The 18,523-nt window shown below is 43.7% G+C and overlaps 4 protein-coding genes across 6 annotated transcripts; 1 reads left to right on the plus strand and 3 right to left on the minus strand.

Moving 5' to 3' along the window:
* Positions 1–1,333: 1,333 nt before the first annotated feature.
* Positions 1,334–7,571, minus strand: stard3nl (STARD3 N-terminal like). The gene is made up of 9 exons (XM_029525696.1): positions 7,453–7,571; positions 4,993–5,340; positions 3,907–3,984; positions 3,731–3,808; positions 3,429–3,482; positions 3,102–3,219; positions 2,242–2,340; positions 2,043–2,110; positions 1,334–1,946 (listed from the first exon to the last, which is right to left on the minus strand). Exons 2-8 carry the CDS (start codon positions 5,194–5,196, stop codon positions 2,046–2,048), a joined length of 696 nt encoding a protein of 231 aa, XP_029381556.1. The 5' UTR covers positions 5,197–5,340; positions 7,453–7,571; the 3' UTR covers positions 1,334–1,946; positions 2,043–2,045.
* An 873-nt stretch (positions 7,572–8,444) lies between these two features.
* LOC115057244 (tripartite motif-containing protein 16-like) lies at positions 8,445–10,124 on the minus strand. The gene has a single exon (XM_029524189.1). The coding sequence runs from the start codon at positions 10,122–10,124 to the stop codon at positions 8,445–8,447; it is 1,680 nt and encodes a 559-aa protein (XP_029380049.1).
* Positions 10,125–12,340: 2,216 nt separating this feature from the next.
* On the minus strand, positions 12,341–15,118 carry LOC115057774 (mammalian ependymin-related protein 1). Of its 2 annotated transcripts, none has more exons than XM_029524978.1 (3): positions 14,923–15,118; positions 14,188–14,396; positions 12,341–13,601 (listed from the first exon to the last, which is right to left on the minus strand). In XM_029524978.1, exons 1-3 carry the CDS (start codon positions 15,039–15,041, stop codon positions 13,408–13,410), a joined length of 522 nt encoding a protein of 173 aa, XP_029380838.1. In that variant the 5' UTR covers positions 15,042–15,118; the 3' UTR covers positions 12,341–13,407. The 2 variants fall into 2 exon arrangements, with proteins under 2 accessions (XP_029380838.1, XP_029380837.1); XM_029524977.1 differs by having other exon boundaries at positions 14,806–15,118.
* Positions 12,895–18,344, plus strand: LOC115057772 (nucleolar protein 7-like). Of its 2 annotated transcripts, XM_029524976.1 has the most exons (11): positions 12,895–13,015; positions 14,171–14,402; positions 14,841–15,143; positions 15,409–15,670; positions 16,455–16,515; positions 16,648–16,703; positions 16,810–16,829; positions 16,915–16,993; positions 17,165–17,289; positions 17,611–17,688; positions 17,908–18,344. In XM_029524976.1, the coding sequence occupies exons 4-11, from the start codon at positions 15,483–15,485 to the stop codon at positions 17,979–17,981; spliced, it is 681 nt and encodes a 226-aa protein (XP_029380836.1). In that variant the 5' UTR covers positions 12,895–13,015; positions 14,171–14,402; positions 14,841–15,143; positions 15,409–15,482; the 3' UTR covers positions 17,982–18,344. The 2 variants fall into 2 exon arrangements, with proteins under 2 accessions (XP_029380836.1, XP_029380835.1); XM_029524975.1 differs by lacking the exons at positions 12,895–13,015; positions 14,171–14,402; positions 14,841–15,143 and having other exon boundaries at positions 15,411–15,670; positions 16,912–16,993.
* The last annotated feature ends 179 nt before the right edge of the window (positions 18,345–18,523 follow it).

The raw sequence follows: 18,523 nt of genomic DNA on the forward strand, positions 1-18,523 counted from the left end.
TTAATTTTTGCCTTTTTTTTTTTCTTTTTTTCTTCTCATCACAGCATGACAAAAATGTAAACACAACAGAGACACAAACCGGAGGCCGATATTTCTCTTTTAAGTTTCAAAGCACCAGATATTTGAAACAGGAATCAGATTTCAGGCGTCACATTCAGAGCAGAAAGTGTTTCCTTAAGTTCAGATGAACTTTAAAGATGGAGGGGGGAAGTCAAGAGCCACACAAAGGAAGTTCTTTGTTTTTTTTGGGGGGGGGGTCATTGCACGCCTGCAAAAAAAACAAAACAGCAAAGACGTAAACTTGCCGCATGGACTCAGAACTCCATCACAGTAGAGACGGTAGAGTAGAAATAACACAACGCTCCATTTTCATGTACAAAACACAACAAACTGCTGTGTGTGTCTGTGTCGTGTTTGTGATGGATTTTCATCCTCCTGCTGTCCTTTTGTTGTGTCACCGATGAGGAGGGAACCTTTGTTTATTTCTCGTTATTCTTGTTTGAGTTTTTTTGTTGGGGATGTTTTCCGCCTCATTAACTGGAGCAGCTGGTCTGAGTTTCATCCTCATGCAGGTGTTTTTCCCGCCGCCGCCATTTTTCCTCCTCCACTCATTTCACTTCCTGTTTTGGACACAAGGAGGCGTCATTTGCAGACTGATTCAGGTCAGCTCACTCTCCTCATTTTTTTGTTAATGTTTTAATTTCTTTGGACAGTTTTTGACGGAAAGGCCAAAATTGAGGCAAAATGTAGATTTGTGGACACGCTGTTTACAAACGCCTTGGATACATGACTGCTGTCAGTAAAATGTGAAAATAAACAGTGTTACAGAAACTTATTTGATGGAATTACATTTTTTTCTGCACTCAAATAAAACACGCGATAGCGAGAATATTTTAGTTTTATTGTTTTTAATCACGTTCTCGATCATTTCATATGTTCAAATGCAATTTAGATTTTTTTCTGTAACTGCAGCAGTTTTTATTCCAAGATGTGCTGAAGCAAACAGTCGGAGATGGAAATGAATTAAACCTAAAAAAAGAAAACACATGAATATTTCATTTATATGAACAGTCGGTTCAATGTGCAGTCATCTCACTGTGAAAAGGACGGAATATTATTTTAAAGGTAAATAAAACTGTATTCAGAAATATCTAAAAAAACATCTTTTAAAAGGAAAAGTGACATTTTAGTCAAATAATAATTTTAAAAGTCATTTAAATGATGAGAGGAATGTAAAATGTTTGTATTTTTCTTTGATGTATTGCATGATTTCCTTCAACTGAAATAATTTCTCAACAAAACACGAGAATTAAAGTCAAATATGACAAAAACACAAAGTTTAACATTTTAATGAATCTATTTTACAGATAAGCTGTTTGGTAAAAACAAACCAGTGGCTTTAGAAGGCATGCAAAGATATTTACACTCTTATTTATTCCTCCAGCACATTCAGCTCCAGTTTACAGTCCGTCACTTCAGAATCTCCAACCTTCATGCAGAGATTTGAGCTTCATCATTTGGATCATGCAAGTTGTTTCAGACTTCCAGCTCTGAAAATGTTTCAGTCATTTCATTGACTCAGTTTTTTTTTTTTTTTGCTCCAAACATGTCTGTAAACTCAACACTGGCCAAGAAATCCTTCTTTTCCACGCAGAACTTATTTTCCTTTACAGTGACTTCAAACCCAAGCAAGTGAAAATAATCAACAAATTAAAAATAATATAAGACAATAATACTTCAATCCTGAAATGGATCAAAAGTGTACTGATTCCATTTTCTTCGCTGAGACTTCATGTGCAAAACAAACGTTTTTAACAAAATCAGAAGTGGCGACACTGAAATATGTTTGAAGCAGCCAGTTTCATGCAGAAACCGAAGAAAAGAATAAAAAGTCAAACGGCAGAATGTGTAAGGCAGAGCAGGTTTCCCTCAGAAGAACTGAGATCCTGAGGAGGAGCAGAAAACAACTCCATCAATAAACGAAAACACAAAAGGAAGTGTGTGACTTGTGCAACAAACAGGAAGTTAAAGGACGCTGTTACCTGTTAGGTCACCTGCTGAATCAGCACTTTTTCTGGATCATGTTTATCATCCAGATCCTCGTCGGAGTCTGAAAACGAGACAGATTCAGTTAGTCAGAGTGTACAGCTGGTTTAGTTGGAACTCTTCAGGAGAACTGAGAGATTCTAGACTCAGGATCAGGTCTCTCCTGGACCCCAGCCCGAAACTGAGACAACAGACCTGCCACGGATTCTGGAGGAGAGTAGAACTGGCCGTCGGATAACGGACCCGGACACATGAGAGGAGCTCGTTCCGTGGCGTCCATCAAGGACTGGAGCCCTGAAACACAACCACACAACACTACAACACAACCGCTGGAGCAGCATTTAAATATCTGTGGTAATAATACAGCAGGCCAATAACACAGTAATAATAATAACAGTTTTGTGATGCTATTTAAAGGGGAGGTGAAGCACTCAATCAAGTTAATGTGATTTGCAAAATGGAAGTCCACTCTATTCAGAAATTATCAACAAAGATTGCAAATGTAAACATATAGAAGGAAAAGCAACGTTGCGTTATGTGTTTTGTCCACTGTGAGCCGTGACGTCACCGCAGATCGTCAAAGATGGAGCCTCAACACGGACAGGGTGACTCCGGGGTTTTTTGGAGGAAGACCTTTGAGTCCGCCGGACCAGCAGACTAAAGCCTGAAGCTGTTTTTCATTTTAATGCTTTACCCGGGTTAGGGCTGCCTCCCCTATGGGCTCAAAACCACGGGGGGGCTCAAAATGCCTGTCCAGCTCGTCGTCATCCATTTCTGAAAATGTTTCCTTTCAAACAAATGCCTCCTTTGTGCTTCAGACATCCAACCAACCCGCTGACGCAGCTTCTCACGTCACTCCAACATGGCAACTCGCATACTAAATAACCAGGCTAAACTTACAAAATACCTCCGTATGATCTGCGGTTTTACAGCTTTTTGAATGCTAATTCTAATACAGCTGAGCAGCAGCAACGTTTCACTTCCCCCGTTAGCAGCAGCAGCTTTTCACTTTAGCATTAGACGTGTAGCAGCATTGACGAATTTCAGCGACTTACTGTTTTCATCTTCAGCTTCTTGAGGCAGAACTTTGAAGTCGAGCAGCCACGTTTCTATCCAGGCCAACACGAAGGAGATGATAGGCAGCAGATACCCAAAGGCCCCCTGAGACAGCAGCTACACAGCACAACACAACTCAGTCAGCAACGACCGACCAACAATTAAAAACAACGCCCTAGCTGAGGAAAAAAACACCAAATAACCCATAAAACTGACAGAAACAGAAACGTAAAAGCAGGAAAACAGACCAGCAAGCGGAGTCAGGATCTGACCTTTTGACCTCCGACCTCAAACAACAACAACAAAACCACAGAGATTTTTCTCACCTTTGATATAATGACCTTGACAATCAGGAAAGCGCAGCTGACAGCGGTGGTGATCTGCAGCCAAACCAGAGAGAACCAGGAAGTGACATAACAGAAATATTTATTTTAAGTGCTGTACAAAGATAAAAACAGCACAATAAAACAATAAAAATAAAAACTGAGAAACATGAATAGTTCCTTATTATTAACAAAATGCAAAGTGAGTGAAAAGAAATTTAATTAATTCATTATTACATTTTAACAGCATTTTTTTTAACAAACAAACAAACGGAAAAAAAAAAAACACAGAACTTGAAACTTACAGCGATGGCCCACCAGTGACGAAGCTTACAGACGGCGTACGCCAAGATGAGAGCGGCAAACCTGAAAACAGCCAGGAGCTGAGGAAGGAGACGAGGGAACCATTTCAGAGAAATAAAAACACAGAACAGAAATACTAAGAAATGAAAAATGTTTATGATTTGATGGCGTGACGAACAAAGATGTCGAAGAAAGAAGCGTGGTAGTTGTAGTGCAGCACTTCTTTATCCAGCTGCTGTTGAATGCCGCCGTTCACCTGTCGCACAAACACAACACACAAAACAACACAAACATGTCATCATCATCATCGTCGCACGCTGTTTCTGCAAATTAAAGCTGCTACAACAGAAAAGGAGCCCGAATGACAAAACGACTCATTTTAAAGCTTTAAACAGTTCAGACACACACAAAACGTTTTTTTAGCACCTGATTAAAAAAAAACAACAACTAACTGTGTTTTATTTAACGCAATGCTAATTTGAGTTCAGTCTTTGAGGACAGTGAAGTTCAAAGAAAAAGCAAAAACTCAGAGCTGGTTCATTATTATCTTATACAGTTTACAGATTAAGTTGTTAAGTTGTTTCTTTTCTGTTGTTGTGGTGTTTAATTTTGTGTGTTTTTTATTAACTTTTGGTCAGATTGATGTTTAAATGTCTCGTCTTTTATAGATCTTATTTTTATGTGCTTGTTTGTGTTTGTTGTTGTGTTCTTACTCCTTTCACAGTTTTATTAGATAATTTTTAATCATCTTCTTTCAGTGCTGAAGGTCGACTCTAATCAAACTGGAGTATCCTGGGAACAGTTAAAACCAAACAAATTCACTTCCTTATTCAGAGTTTTACAGCAGCCTGACCTCGACACACTTCTCCAGTCATCTGATCTGTAAACGTGTCACAATGGGTTCAAGTGTGTGCGTGAACTAGAGCTACACCTGAACAAGGTTCAGCCTCTGACGGTAAATGTTTGGTCAGCGTTTGGGCAACAGAGCTCGGCAGTTACACAAACCAAACAACAGAATTCAGGTACATTTTGATCCGTTTCACGAACATCTTTGTTTCTCTTTTTGTCACCAGACGTTAATGCGTCACATAAACCTTTTTAAAAGTCTGATCTTTAGGCTCGCTGTTCGTGGTTTTAACGTCTTAGGAGAGACTGAGCCCCCAAGAATACTGTGAAATGATCCATCGTCCTCCTCAGGCCGGGGAGGGCAGATGGGTGGTAACAGAACGATTTCTGAAAGAGAGGCCCAGACACAAACACTCACGTTGAGCTCGATGATCCAGAGCAACGTGATGAAGAGAAGGTCAAAGGTGACGAAGAGGCAGAAGGTCCTCCTCACGTCAGAGATGCACTTCTTCTCGCCGGCATCATACGACTCCACCCTCGCACAGATGGGCGTGGTGTTGAGAGACCCCACCCCTCTGCCGGTCTGCCGCGAATCGACGCTGCTGCTGCATCGGCTGTCCATCACTGGCCACGCCACCCCCCAGGGCAGGGCTGCCCCGCCCCCGCCCTCCGGTCAACCTTCTGAGCGTGGAGTTGCACTCAGAGGAGGTGGGTCATCGGAGCAGGAAGCTGGATCACTGGGTGGAGGGAAAGTGCATCACTGCATCTGCAGGGAGAAGGTCCATGAAAAACAGAACCAGAGACTCTGTGGTCAGGGAGTCAGTGCCAGTCCGCCTCTCAGCTCCTGAACACATGCACAGCCACTGCACGCTAACATTACATCTAATGAGCCAGCAACGAGGAAACCTGGTCACGAAGATCAGCTGTTGATTTGCATCAACAGGATGTTCAGCTGATGAAATTTACAGCAGCAGAATCTGCGAGAAATGTTTCCAGCACCTTGTTGGATCTCTGCCAGAAGGAATGAGGCTCAGTAGCTGTTAGAAATACTGCAGCAGTTTGGGAACTACTTTTTGCACAACTTAACGTTTCAAATTCTTCTCTGGAAAATAAAAAAACAGGACAGCCCAATTACGTGACAGCCAGCGTGTCCGGGTGACTTTTGGCCTCTACCTTGGTGTTTTTCACAATCTGTGTGTTTTAGGAAGTGAAGTCCAGCAGACTCTCCACACTGAAAACTGGATGAGCAGTGAGACAACGTGAACAACGTGTGGACGGTAAAAAAGAGAAGTAGTTATTGCGTAGTCAGTGTCCTCTTCACCTTTCAGCACTTCAATCCCAATGTTTTAACTGATTTCACTGTTTTTTCAGGAAAATCTTCTTTTGTTACAAAAATATGTCAGCATGGTTCAGCTAGTTCTCCAACGCCAGCAACACAATATCCATATCAGCCACAGGACCTGGACTCAGGGTGTGTGAAGGGAAGTTAGTGCTGAGCTTACTTCACTTTAGAGACCCAGAGTCTATTTTCATTCCTTCCCTCTCCACTCAACACTTTCCATTTCTGTTTAGATTCTTTTTTTCTTTCAAATAAAATCTAAAACCAGACTGCTAGTCATGGGTTTGTTTTTTCTCAGATTAGTGAGTTTCTTCATTATAATCTGCATCAATTCAATCATGCAGAAGAAGCCCTTTAAGCCTTGTGCTGACTTACTGATGACTTCCAGCTCACGTATTCAAAGGGACAATAAATCAGCTGCATTATCTCATAAAAGCACAAGAAGAGCTAGTGTTCGGGAGGGCAGGGGGCCCTGAGGACCTTTTAGGACTCTGTAGAGGTCTGGCCCAGTTCCTCATGGAGCTCTGCTGGGACAGCAGCACGCACACAATATGAGAGGACGAGGACAAACAGATTACCTGAATTAATGTCAGGTCAGGACAGCAAAGGGAATAAAGACTGGTTCATCCTGACGTGGAGAAGTTTCTCAGCTGGTCACGTTATTTAATGAGGTCCTTTAATATGAAAGAGCGAAGCTTTAAATCATCACAGCAACCCACAAATCGGTGCTCTGACTGACTGTCTCAGTGATGAAAGCTGAACACTGCAGCTGGAAACAGAGAGGAGCCTCCTGAGGGCGAGCACCATCTGCTCCACCTCATCTGCTCCATCTGATCTGCTCCACCTGCTCAGCTTCATCTGATCTGTTTCTCCTCATCTGCTCCACCTGAACTGCTCCATCTGCTCAGCTTCATCTGATCAGCTCCATCTGATCAGCTCCATCTCATCTGTTTTTCCTCATCTGCTCCATCTGATCTGCTCCCCCTGATCTGCTCCACCTGATCTGCTCAGCTCCATCTGCTCAGCTCCATCTGCTCAGCTCCATCTGATCAGCTCCATCTCATCTGTTTCTCCTCATCTGCTCCATCTGATCTGCTCCATCTGATCTGCTCCACCTGAACTGCTCCACCTGAACTGCTCCATCTGATCTGCTCCATCTGATCTGCTCCATCTGATCTGCTCCACCTGATCTGCTCCACCTGATCTGCTCAGCTCCATCTGCTCAGCTCCATCTGATCAGCTCCATCTCATCTGTTTCTCCTCATCTGCTCCATCTGATCAGCACCATCTGATCTGCTCCATCTGATCAGCTCCACCTGAACTGCTCCATCTGATCTGCTCTATCTCATCTGTTTCTCCTCATCTGCTCCACCTGAACTGTTTCATCTGATCTGCTCCACCTGCTGTCAGCGGACCGTCCCGGGTCAGCTGAAGCGCCATGATGAATCAGAGCCGTTAGCATCGGCTCGGCCCGGTTAGCTTAGCTGCTGGGTGCTACACCCGGACCTACTAAAAGTTGCCCCTGTTTCTGCTCCTTACCCCGACAACCGGCTCCTTCGGGCGGCGGAACGCTGTCGGACGAGCCCTGGGATGTTTTCGGACAGCCTGAGTTTCGGAGCAGCAGCCGAGTCATCTGTTTCCTCTTCGTCTGTTCGAACCCGGAAGTACATTCGCCATACCACGACGGAGAAAAGGCGGACGCAAGGGATTCTGGGATGTGGAGTCTGTAGGCGGCCATGTTGGACTCTTATAAAAAATATTTTAATTGAAAGGCGGAAGCGCACTCGGGCATTCAAAATAAAAGTTTTATTTGTTATCGTGGCTATTATTAGTTGCATAGCTGTTTTGTAAGTACGGTTTGAAAATGTTGTGGTTTTGTCAGCTGAATATCAAACTGTGGCAGATGTTAATTGTGCCTTTTGTGTTGTCTTTCACACATTTCTTTCCCTGTTTTGCTTTTTCAAGTTTACATTTCATCATCTTCACATGGAGACAGAACAAAACACTTCAATTACTTTTAAAGAAAAATTTATTTCAGAGAAAATAATCTTCACATTGATGTCATCGTGGTCATAACAATTCAGTTCAAGCTGATGTCTCTTATTTGTAAGCTGATTAGAACAACAACATTTGTTCTGACAAACACATCAGTGTAACTCTAATGACAGATTTCTTTCTTATAAATGAAGGTCAAATGAATTCTCTGTTAAGGCCCTGGAAGAAAAAACAACTACACAAATATTCAGCCAACATTTAGAGCAGAGAGAAGTTTATAGTTCTGTGTGGAGAAATGTCAGTTTAGGTGAAGAACAATCATTATGAGCAGTGATCTCCTCCACAGCTCCACCTGAAGGAACTCAAACATCAACACAACAGGAAATGACAAGAGGTCAAAGGTCAAAGGACCGCCCATAACATTTGATTGACAGGAGATCTCTGCAGTGAAGAGACACAACATCAACAAACATGGAGACAAAAACTAAACAACTAAAATACTCATTTTAACCAACTGCACCTTAAAACACCTTCAATTATTTCAGTTTACAGAACTCAGCTGTGTCTCGAGAGGAAGAAAACCAAAACCCAGCATGCAGAGGCTGAGTGAATGTGGTCTGGACTCTGTGGAGGAGAGTCATGGTTTCAGAGACGCTGTAGAAGGACAGAATACCTGCTCTGTGATCCAGGTACACTCCGACTCTGGAGGACCGAGGACCTGAGACTGAAGTCTGGAAGCTGTTGAACCAGAAATAATAACTGTTTTCATTGCACTCTAAAGCCCAAGATTTGTCATTTTGTCCAAACAGACATTCATTAGAGCTCCCTGCTCTGCTGATATTCTTGTATGCGACTGCTACAGAAACTCTTCCTCCTCTCCACTCCACCTCCCAGTAAAAACGTCCAGTCAGACTCTCTCTGCTCAGGACCTGACACCAGCCAGTGAATCTGTCTGGATGTTTAAAGTAAGACTGATCCTCCCTCATTACTGCAGCTTTTCTGTTTCCTTCAGCTAATAAAAGACGTCTGTGTGCTGTGTTTGGATCCAGAGTGATTTCCTGTGAATATCTCAAGAACTCAGTTCTGCTCTTTGGTTCTGGTTCTGGTTCTGACAGTAAAACATCCACTTCAGTCACTGTCAGTGAGACGTTTGTCCATTTCTGTGTCAGAACGTCCTGTAGCTGATCTCTGAGCTCTGACACAGCTGCTGTCACATCCTCAAAGTATCTCAGAGGACGGATGTTGATGCTGGATGAGTCTGTAGCTTCACTGAGAGCTGACACTGAGGGGTAGTTGTGTAGAAACTGGGTGTGATCCTCTGTGTGTGAGAGCAGCTTCAGCTCAGCGTCTTTCCTCTTCAGCTCAGTGATCTCCTGCTCCAGCTTCTCCTGAAGCTCTTTGACTCGACTCACTTCAGTTTCCTGCTGGGATCTGATCTGCTGCTTCACATCAGACCTTCTTCTCTCCATGAGACGGATCAGCTGAGTGAAGATCTTCTCAGTGTCCTCCACTGCTTTATCAGCAGAGCCGTTGATGGCCTCCACCTCCTGTTGAAGCAGCTTCACATCTTTGTCTCTGTCCTGGATTCTCTGCTGGATTTGTTGTCGACTCAGCTCCAGCTCTCTCTGCCTCTCAGTCCTTTCTGCTGCAGCTGAGACTGTGTCGTGGCCTTTATGTTCATCCACAGAGCAGAGATAACAGATACACTGCTGATCAGTACGGCAGAACATCTTCATCACCTCACCATGACGAGAGCAGATGTTCTCCTGGAGCTTCTCAGAGGGCTCCACCAGCTTGTGTTTCTTGAATTTATCTGATTCATAATGAGGCCGCAAGTGTTTCTCACAATAAGAGACCAAACACATTAAACAGGACTTGACAGCTTTCAGTTTTCTCCCGGTGCAGAAATCACAGGCCACATCTTCAGGTCCAGCATAGCAGTGATCAGCAGGAGCAGCTTGGAGTCGAGGCCTCTTGAGCTGCTCTAATACATCTGCTAACATGGTGTTTTTCATTAGAACAGGCCTCGGTTTGAACTCCGTCCTACACTGAGGGCAGCTGTAGATTTTCTTCTCATCCTCTCCATCCCAGTGGAATTTAATACAGTTCATACAGTAGCTGTGTCCACAGGGTATAGTCACCGGATCCTTCAGTAGATCCAGACAGATGGAACAGCAGAATTTATTTAGGTCGAGTGGATTTCCTTTCTGCGCCATTTCTCCTTTGAGAGTTATTTTGTTCAACAGTTTCAAAAGAAACGGTCTCTGAGTTGTGAGGGCAACCAAATCTCTGCTCTGTCTGCTGAGTCAGTGATTGTCTGCTGCAGTTCAAAGTGTCTTATTAACCACACCCACACATATAAACCAATATAGTGAAGGGGGAGGACTAAAGACATATCCTGAAAACTCTGCTCTTCGACCTCATAAACACGATTGTTGTTTTTGATGGCTGGGTTGTGATGTCTTCTCTTTACAACATAATGTCCATTTTTCAAATGATGCTTCCATTTAGAAGAAATTAGATAATAAAGCAGGAGATTAAAGAGATGGCGTGGTTACTGTGTGACTGGCAATCGGTAAAACCAATCAGAACAGAGCAGGTCCACCTGTTCCTCCACATACTCAAAGCCAAGATGGCCGACAGACAGATGACAAACTGGAACCTTCAACAAGTGATGTCACTGAGGGCAAATACCTGCTGGGCTCACCTCACCTGGACCTCCTCTCCGGTCTTCTTCGGTTATTGTTCGGACCCTGGTGGTGAACCCTAATCCTAACCCCGGCAGAACCTCCTGACCTTCTTTGTTTTGTGTGTTTTTTTTTTCAGTAAATTAGCAGTAAACACATTTTCATCTCTTACAAATGAATACTGGGCATCTATACCGAATCAATGAGATGTCACCATCATTGATCACCATTTCTCTGGTTCCTGGTTTCATCGGTCCAGGTGGATCCAGGTAGTTCACCTGCTGACCGACAGCTCTGACTGATGTGTGACAGGCTGGATGTGGCTCATTTTGTCTTTGCTGTTGTGTTGTTTTGCGTTTTTCGGTGCCAGCTCAGGTTGTGAACAGATTACAGAGTTTACCTTTATTGTGGAAGAGAATCTGGACGGAGCAAAGGCAGCCTAAATAAGCAACCACACTTTAAATAACAAGCCCCCCAAAAAAACCCCACAACTGACAACATTTTCAAGCGACTTTACAGAACAACAAGCGGACCTGGCAACTCCGGGTCCAGCCGCTCACATTCATCAGTTGGCGGGTGGAACGTTCACCTGGCCGCCATCTTGGTAGGTGAAGCCGGTTACAGGAAGGACGCCTCGCTGTTGTTCTGCTGTACCGACAGCTGCTCTGTTCAGATCACCTGTCACAGGTAAGCCTGAACTTTATTTCTGCTTGTATTTGGCGTCACAACGTCGTGTTGTGAGCCTCATTAGCTGACCTGAATAACGCTCAGAGCGCCGTCGAGCTAGCTTCCAGACAACGTTCAGGCTGAATCTGTTGTGTTTTCAGAAGTTCACAGAAATGTTTTATATTCGTCTCAATCGGCCCATCTGTGTTAAATAAATACTCATTTTAAAAGGGAGGTGAATTTGTCCAAGCCTGGACTCAAGAATAAGATTTGGTTAATTGTGGAGGTGTGTTTTCGTGTTAAAATGTATAAAATTGTCTTATTTTCTGTGATGGAGTTACAGCGCCTTTAATACTTTTGCTGTACCGAATACAGACTTTAAGTCTTGGTCTCAATGGTCATCAGTTTGTACTTAAATTAAAATAAATAATTGGATATAAAACAATTTAAGTACGTTAAACGTAAACATTAGCGCTTTTTATTTTGAAAACCTCCATTTTCAACATACGCTTCCAACATGGCGGACGCACTGACATATCAGACCTGCGGGCCAGCAGCCAATCGGCGTCCATGTTAACCCTGACCCTGACCCTGACCCTGACCCTGACCCTCACCCAGCTGGTGTTGGTCCTTGCAGCTTCCTCCCACTTCTGCTGAGGTCAGATGAGCTGACCTTGGAGCATCGTGTTTCAGAAAATGTTGTTTTACTTCATGTTCAAAAATTCATAACTGAGAAATTCATGTCTGGTTTGGAGAAACAAAGAAAAGTTTTATAATCAAAGCTCATGTTGTGATGGCTGATCAAAAAAAAACAAAACATAGTTGAAGATTAACTAACGGCTTTACAGCCTGTTTATCTGATGACCTCGCATAAAGACACAGTCATGGCTCCATGTCAGGTTTTTAGCTGTAAATGAGTACTGGCTGTTCCATTGAAATCCTCATAAGATGCTGCTTTTGGGCTACATCCCAGTCACACCAGTCAGACTTTGTATCCTTAGAAAAGACATTTTCAAACTTTTCTGATTTCCTGAATTATATTTTATTCATTCTTTAAATGTATCTACAGTGTCCTAAGTTTGTTCATGTGGTGGATTAGTAGAGTTTATTAAAAGACTCTTGTTCACACAATCAGTTTATTTCACCTGAATCTCAGAGATGGATTATTATAATTTTAATAAAATAGAAAAGCAACACACAAGTATTCAGCCAACATTTAGAGCAAACATTTAGAGCAGCTAACATGTTTTTCTCCAGAACAGGCCTCGGTATGAAGGCCTTCCTACACTGTAGATGTTCTTCTCATCCTCTCCGTCCCAGTGGGATTTAATACAGTTCATACAGTAGCTGTGCCCACAGGAAGTCATCACCGGATCCTTCAGTGGATCCAGACAGATGGAACAGGAGATGGTTTCCAGCTGAACTCCTTTCTGCTCCATTTCTCCTCTCAGTGACGGCCGTCTGAGTTTCTGTTATCAAAAGTGAAACTAGTTTTCTGTCTGCTGTAAAAATGTCTCCACCCCCTTCAGACTGTAGATCTGAGGAGACATGTGATCAGAGCAGGAAGAAGACAGAGGGTCATCAGGAGGAGGAACAGCTGGATTCTGTGTTTAACTTTTTCGATTCTTGTGTTAGTTCACCAGTATTCATCAATGGCTTTTACTTTCTCCCTAAAATGCATTTTAATTAAACATTTTATTGGTTACAATTCACATTTACTGAAGGAAAAACTGAGAAATTAATCGTCTGTACAGGTAAAGTCAGTTTTGTTACTTCATTTGATATATTGCACAACAACTAGACTCTTCCTTAATATTCCCACAGCACAGGAATGCAATGGAACATTTAGGAATCCTTTGAGTCATAATTTTACAAGACAAATCTCTCTTAGCAGAGTTTCTTCTAGACATCCTGACTCCAGTGGGTTCTCCCTCACACACAACCATCTTACTCATGACAACCAGCCTTCAGTGTCTAATCCAACTGTTAGTGCATTATTAAGTTATTATTATTATTAGCATTAGCATTTTGTACGTTATGTTTTGAAAATTTCTGTGTAACTATTATAAGGTAAGTGATGTTCATATTTATCAGCACAGTGTCAAATATTGTGTATCTATAGGGAATAATGATATCAGGCTCAGCTTCAACAGTCGGACTCCGGCATCCTCTTGGGCCGAGCTGTTTGACAAGTGCTGGGCGGGGTGAAGACGCTGGGGTCGCTGATGCCCAGCTGGAGGTTGAAGAAGCGGGTGGAGGTGGTGACGCTGCTGTTCCTGGTGTAGGTTTCTTGCACTGGGTAGCAGTCCTTCAGGGTGTAAACGCCCACCCAGGTCTCATCTGGTTAAGAGAGGAGACATTTGATGAACTCAGAAGGGTAGTTGAATCAGGTTTGGTTGTGCTGCAGCGGCTGGTGAATGTAGATCAACCCTGGCTTAAAGCTACAGCCAGAACATCATGGCCACCTGACTCTGGAGGTCTGGACTCCTTTAGACCTCAGAAGCTGAGCGGTGGGATGTTAGCAGGATGTTAGCAGAAGCTCCTTTCAGGCCTGGAGGCCTGCGTGGATCTGGACTTGTTAGTCCAGCTCATGTCACACCAGGAACAGCGGCCTGCTCTGACTCACTTTACACGTCGCAGTTTGTTTCTTGTTTCCTGGAATTCAGGACTATATGTTTACCTGCAGCCCATAGACCCCAGGTATCCATGGTAACAATGCCTGTCCCACCCACTTACAGCTGCCATGGCAACGGTATCACCTGTCAGGTGTCATAATGTTATGGCTGACCTTTAGGAGTGTTTACTCATACAGAAAGATTTGACTGACTTGAGACCTAACATATCTTATTGTGATGCTGCGAAATTGTTGTTGGTGTATCGGCTTTAATTAGATTTTCTGCGTTTTGCAGGTTTTGCTCAGACTCACGTTGGCGTGCTGGCTTCCTGTCTGACCACTCCTGAACCTCCACGTTGTCTCCGGGGCCACCGATGAAGTACTGGTCCTCGAAGGTGGAGTTGTCGGGGATGTCAAACGGGTCCCAGGCCTCCGTCAGGGCGATCTTGGAGCAGTCCTTGGTCTTCTGGTCGATCTGGAACATGACCATGCTCTGGTACAAGTAGATGTACTCAAAAAACCTGGTGGTGAGATGAAGGGTTTTATTTTTTTATTTTCTCAAATCCATTGATGTGGCATTACTGTTGTGTTTTATATGAATAAAGAGAGAAAATTACACACGAGCCGGATCATTTAGCCTATTTCTGGCTCATTTTGGGGAAAACACTGAAATGACAAAAGCTGTTAATTCTGATGATTCTATGATTATTTATGCAGCATAAATCGTTTTTTTAATTAAAGGTGATCTTTATGTATGATGACTTTATGTGTTTATTTTTATTTGTATATACATATATATTTATAAATTTGCTTTAATGTTAGTTTTTAGCCAGCATCTTCCGGACATTAAATCTGATCATGAAGGTGATGGAGTGAAGTCTGACTCCATCCCCTTCTACATGATATTCAGGCTGAGCTGCCGGATCTCACTTCTGACACGGGGTGTGTTTCTTGTGCTGCTGCAGGATCCGGACCTTCTGGTTCAGGCCGTCGTAGGACACGGCGGCCCGGCTGTTCCTCCCGGTGCTGTGGTCGTACAGCACCCACCTGCCCTCCCACTGCGGCGGGGCCAGGCACGGCGTGGCCGCCTCCCGGAGCTCCGGCCCGGGGAGGCCGAGGACCGGCGGCCCGGCGGCGGCCAGCAGGACAAACAGCAGTCGGTGCATGACGTCCAGACGGTCCAGTCAGCTGGTCCGGGTTTTGTTTTTGTTTACGCCTTTCTGCACCGGCGGAACCGGACCCCTTCAGAATAAAACAGCATTTCCGGGGTGAGGCGCTTTCAAATGAAAAGCACGGATACAATTAACGAGTAGTCTGTGACAACATAAATAAAATATTACATTTTAGAAATACAGAAAAATAGCAACACATAAATATAAACAACACCAAGGCATTAATTCATTAAAAAGTCTGCAGTGTATATGTGATTAACATTACATTTTTGTTTGCTGAAAAAACTGAAAATAAACCTTTATAGCTTAACTTTTAATTCTGTTTAAATATGAATTTATATAAAAAAATCTTTACATTTAGTCTATTCCTCCTTCCCGCCACCGGAGGGCAGAGACGGTCCCCAGGTCGCTCTCTTTTGACGTCACACATCCAACATGGCGAAGGACCAACGTGGGAAAACAACAACGTCTCCGTCCAAGAAGACGGACACCGAAAAACAGACGGAGGACACGACGATGGTGTTCGAGTCCAGCGACGACGAGGCGCCCGAAGAGGTGACCTTCGACGCCTCCAGGACCGAAGCTCTCCGGAGCATGAAGCAGGCGCTGGACACAGCCAGGAGGTAGCTAACGGCTAACTGCTAACGGGGGCTGGAGCCGGATTCGGAATTAGAAATATTTAACGAAAAAGGCAAATTTGGTTATGAACTGCTGCTCCAGAGCAGAAATGGGAACATGTTCATAATTCAGAGTTTGAATAAGATTAACACCAGGGATAACATTAAAGTGAATGGAAAGCGCCATCAGGTGGAAATGTTTTCTGACGTGAAGCAGAATGAATTCTCGGTGTTGATCAGAGGTCGGACTTAAAGAGTCTTCATGTTGTACAGACTTTCGTATAAATCATGCACTTACTTGGAACTAACCCAGGGCGTAACATAATTCCCAACCCAGCTTCCAAAGGGTACAAAGCTGATAGATTTGGGTGGCCAGTATGTGTGTTTGTCACGTAAAATGGACGCTATCGGTGGGTGTTTCTGAGGAGCAGAAATATGTCATTCTCTGTCTCCGCCCGTTTCCAGATGAATGGTGAGCAACAGGAACGTTATATGTCAAAAACAATGTCATCAATTCATCAGTCGAGCAGGCTAACCAGGAAGACAGCAGCTGATTTAGAATCGACTAACTGATGTCAGAGATCCGGCAGTGAGGTTTCCTGAACGGAGGCTACTCTCCCACAGCGAGGCTAGCTGGGATCCATTTACACAAAGATGGACAACGAACGGGCCAACAAATGCATCCTCAGTTTATTGTGTTACTGTGATAAATAGCATCAGTAACCCACACAGCGGTTTGTTCCACTGCGCTGTGTGTGTTTGGGTCAGTGAAGCATTCTGCTGTTTGCAGGGAAAAAGAGCTTCTGAAGGAGAAGAGGAGGAAGAGACAGGAGCTGTTCCAGGAGCAGAAGGTCTGTTTGGGCATTAATGGCTTTTATTTCAAGCATTTCATCTTAAGCACATAATACTCATCACATATATTATTCTGTGTTAAGTATAAGAAGTGGCTGTATGTTTTTTCTTCATTCTGCCGATTCCCACAGAAAATTAAACTGTTGTCTGACGACGTGTTGGAGGAAATGGACTCAGCCTCTTCGAAGTAAGTTCATCAGCCTGAATCTTTCTGCTGTTCTTTGATTCTCTACATTTTTAAAAATATATCAGTGTCCTGCTCTGTGAACATTTAAATCTTCTTTATTTTTCAGGAAGCAGAAACAGTCTGAAGGTGAAGAAGCTCCCCATCTTATTGACATAAGTGATAAACTGAACTGATGCTCAGATCGGTGACACTTACTGTATCTTCTCAGCAGCTGAAGAGCAGCGGCAGGATGAGGGAGAGAACGGGAAGAAGAAAAAGAAGAAGAGCAGAAAAATGGAACATTCCCGAAAGTATGTTAAAACAACCTGTTTGTAAGTTTTGCTAGTGTGACTTTTAGCAAACGTTCACTGACCAACAGCTGTCTCCAGATGTAGAAAGCTCTTTCTGGTGAGATAGCGTCCAGTCTGGCCTGAAGATGTCACTGCATTTTATTGAAACTGGACTTGTTTCCTGTTTGTCAGTCTGAAGGGAAACTACAGGGTGGCCACGGTGAAAGTGGTGGGAGCGCTGGCGTCCTCCCAGCAGCAGGCGGCGGAGGATTTCATCCAGTCCAGGCTGTACGGAGCAGGAAGCTGCAGGACTACAAGTAAGATGGCCGCACATTTCAGTTTGGCCTGACCCTGAACCCAAAACTGTCTGAAATGTGAAGTTGGATTGTGAGAATTTAGTTTAAAACTGCAGATATTTCGTTTTTTCATTCATAGAAACTAAGATGCAAGCTACACTCTGTGGCAGAAGTCTGTTCAGACGATGATCTGTCTCAATTTGAGCTTTGCTACAGTGACGTCCAGTCTCGTCTCACTGAGGGCTTCTATCTCTGGATTCCCTCTGCAGGCGGCGGCAACATTCACGCTCTGACGGTGATGAAGACTGAAGGCGTTAATGTTTCATGTCTTTCTGCTTTCAGATAACGAGCTGCTCTCCCTCCAGAACAAGACGGGGAGGAATAAAGGTGCAGCCGTGCAGTTTGTCAAGAAGGACTGGGGTAAGTCCAGGAGCAGGAACTGAGAAGAATCTGAGACCTCATTTATTTATTACACTGATTCAGTTTGTCTTCACAACCAAAATCTCTACAGTCCCATGAGAACACTCGCTGCTCTCATTGGTCCGATGTTTCATGTAAAGAATATTTTATCTTAATTATTAGAAAAAAATCAAATATAGTCTCTGACTTCATGTCTCTAATCTCCGTCTGATCCTGCAGCCTGTAAGCAGAAAGCCAAAGCAGAGAAGCTGAAGAAGAGATGGATCCACAAGCAGCACATTCCCTCTTGCTGACCGGACCTTCGGATCTCGTCCACGCTGGCCCCACGCTGGACTGATCACAGAACGAGACATCAGTAAATTATTCTGACTTAAAGTGGGACGAGAATCTGCCTCAATCCTGGACGTTATCACCAGGAACAGGACCAGGACCAGGACCAGGACCAGGTCCAGGTCCAGGGCTTTGTCCTGGCTGGTAGAGCTAAACCGCCGAGGCTCTTCCTGGGCTGTAAACTGTGGCGTTTCCGTTAAAGAGCAAATACAGCTGAAAGGGATTCATCAGTGAATTACTGCGTGAGAATCACATGAACTGTTTCTTTTCTTTTCTTTTCAGAAATGTTATATTTTAAAACACAATAAAGACTTGAGTGTGTGAACAAACTATTCAGTTTCTGTTTGTTGACAAATTCATCTTTAACTCAAACAGCTGCAGCTGCGAACATTTAGAATTGGTGGAAAAAAACTTTCTCTTGTATTTACTGACTGAATGCGAGCCAACAACAACATCAGGATGAAGGTCATGTGTCCTCCTCCTCAGCCGGAGCCGCTCGCTGACA

The sequence above is a fragment of the Echeneis naucrates genome, chromosome 17 (genome assembly GCF_900963305.1).
Source record: "Echeneis naucrates chromosome 17, fEcheNa1.1, whole genome shotgun sequence".
In the NCBI taxonomy this organism is placed as follows: Eukaryota; Metazoa; Chordata; class Actinopteri; order Carangiformes; family Echeneidae; genus Echeneis; species Echeneis naucrates.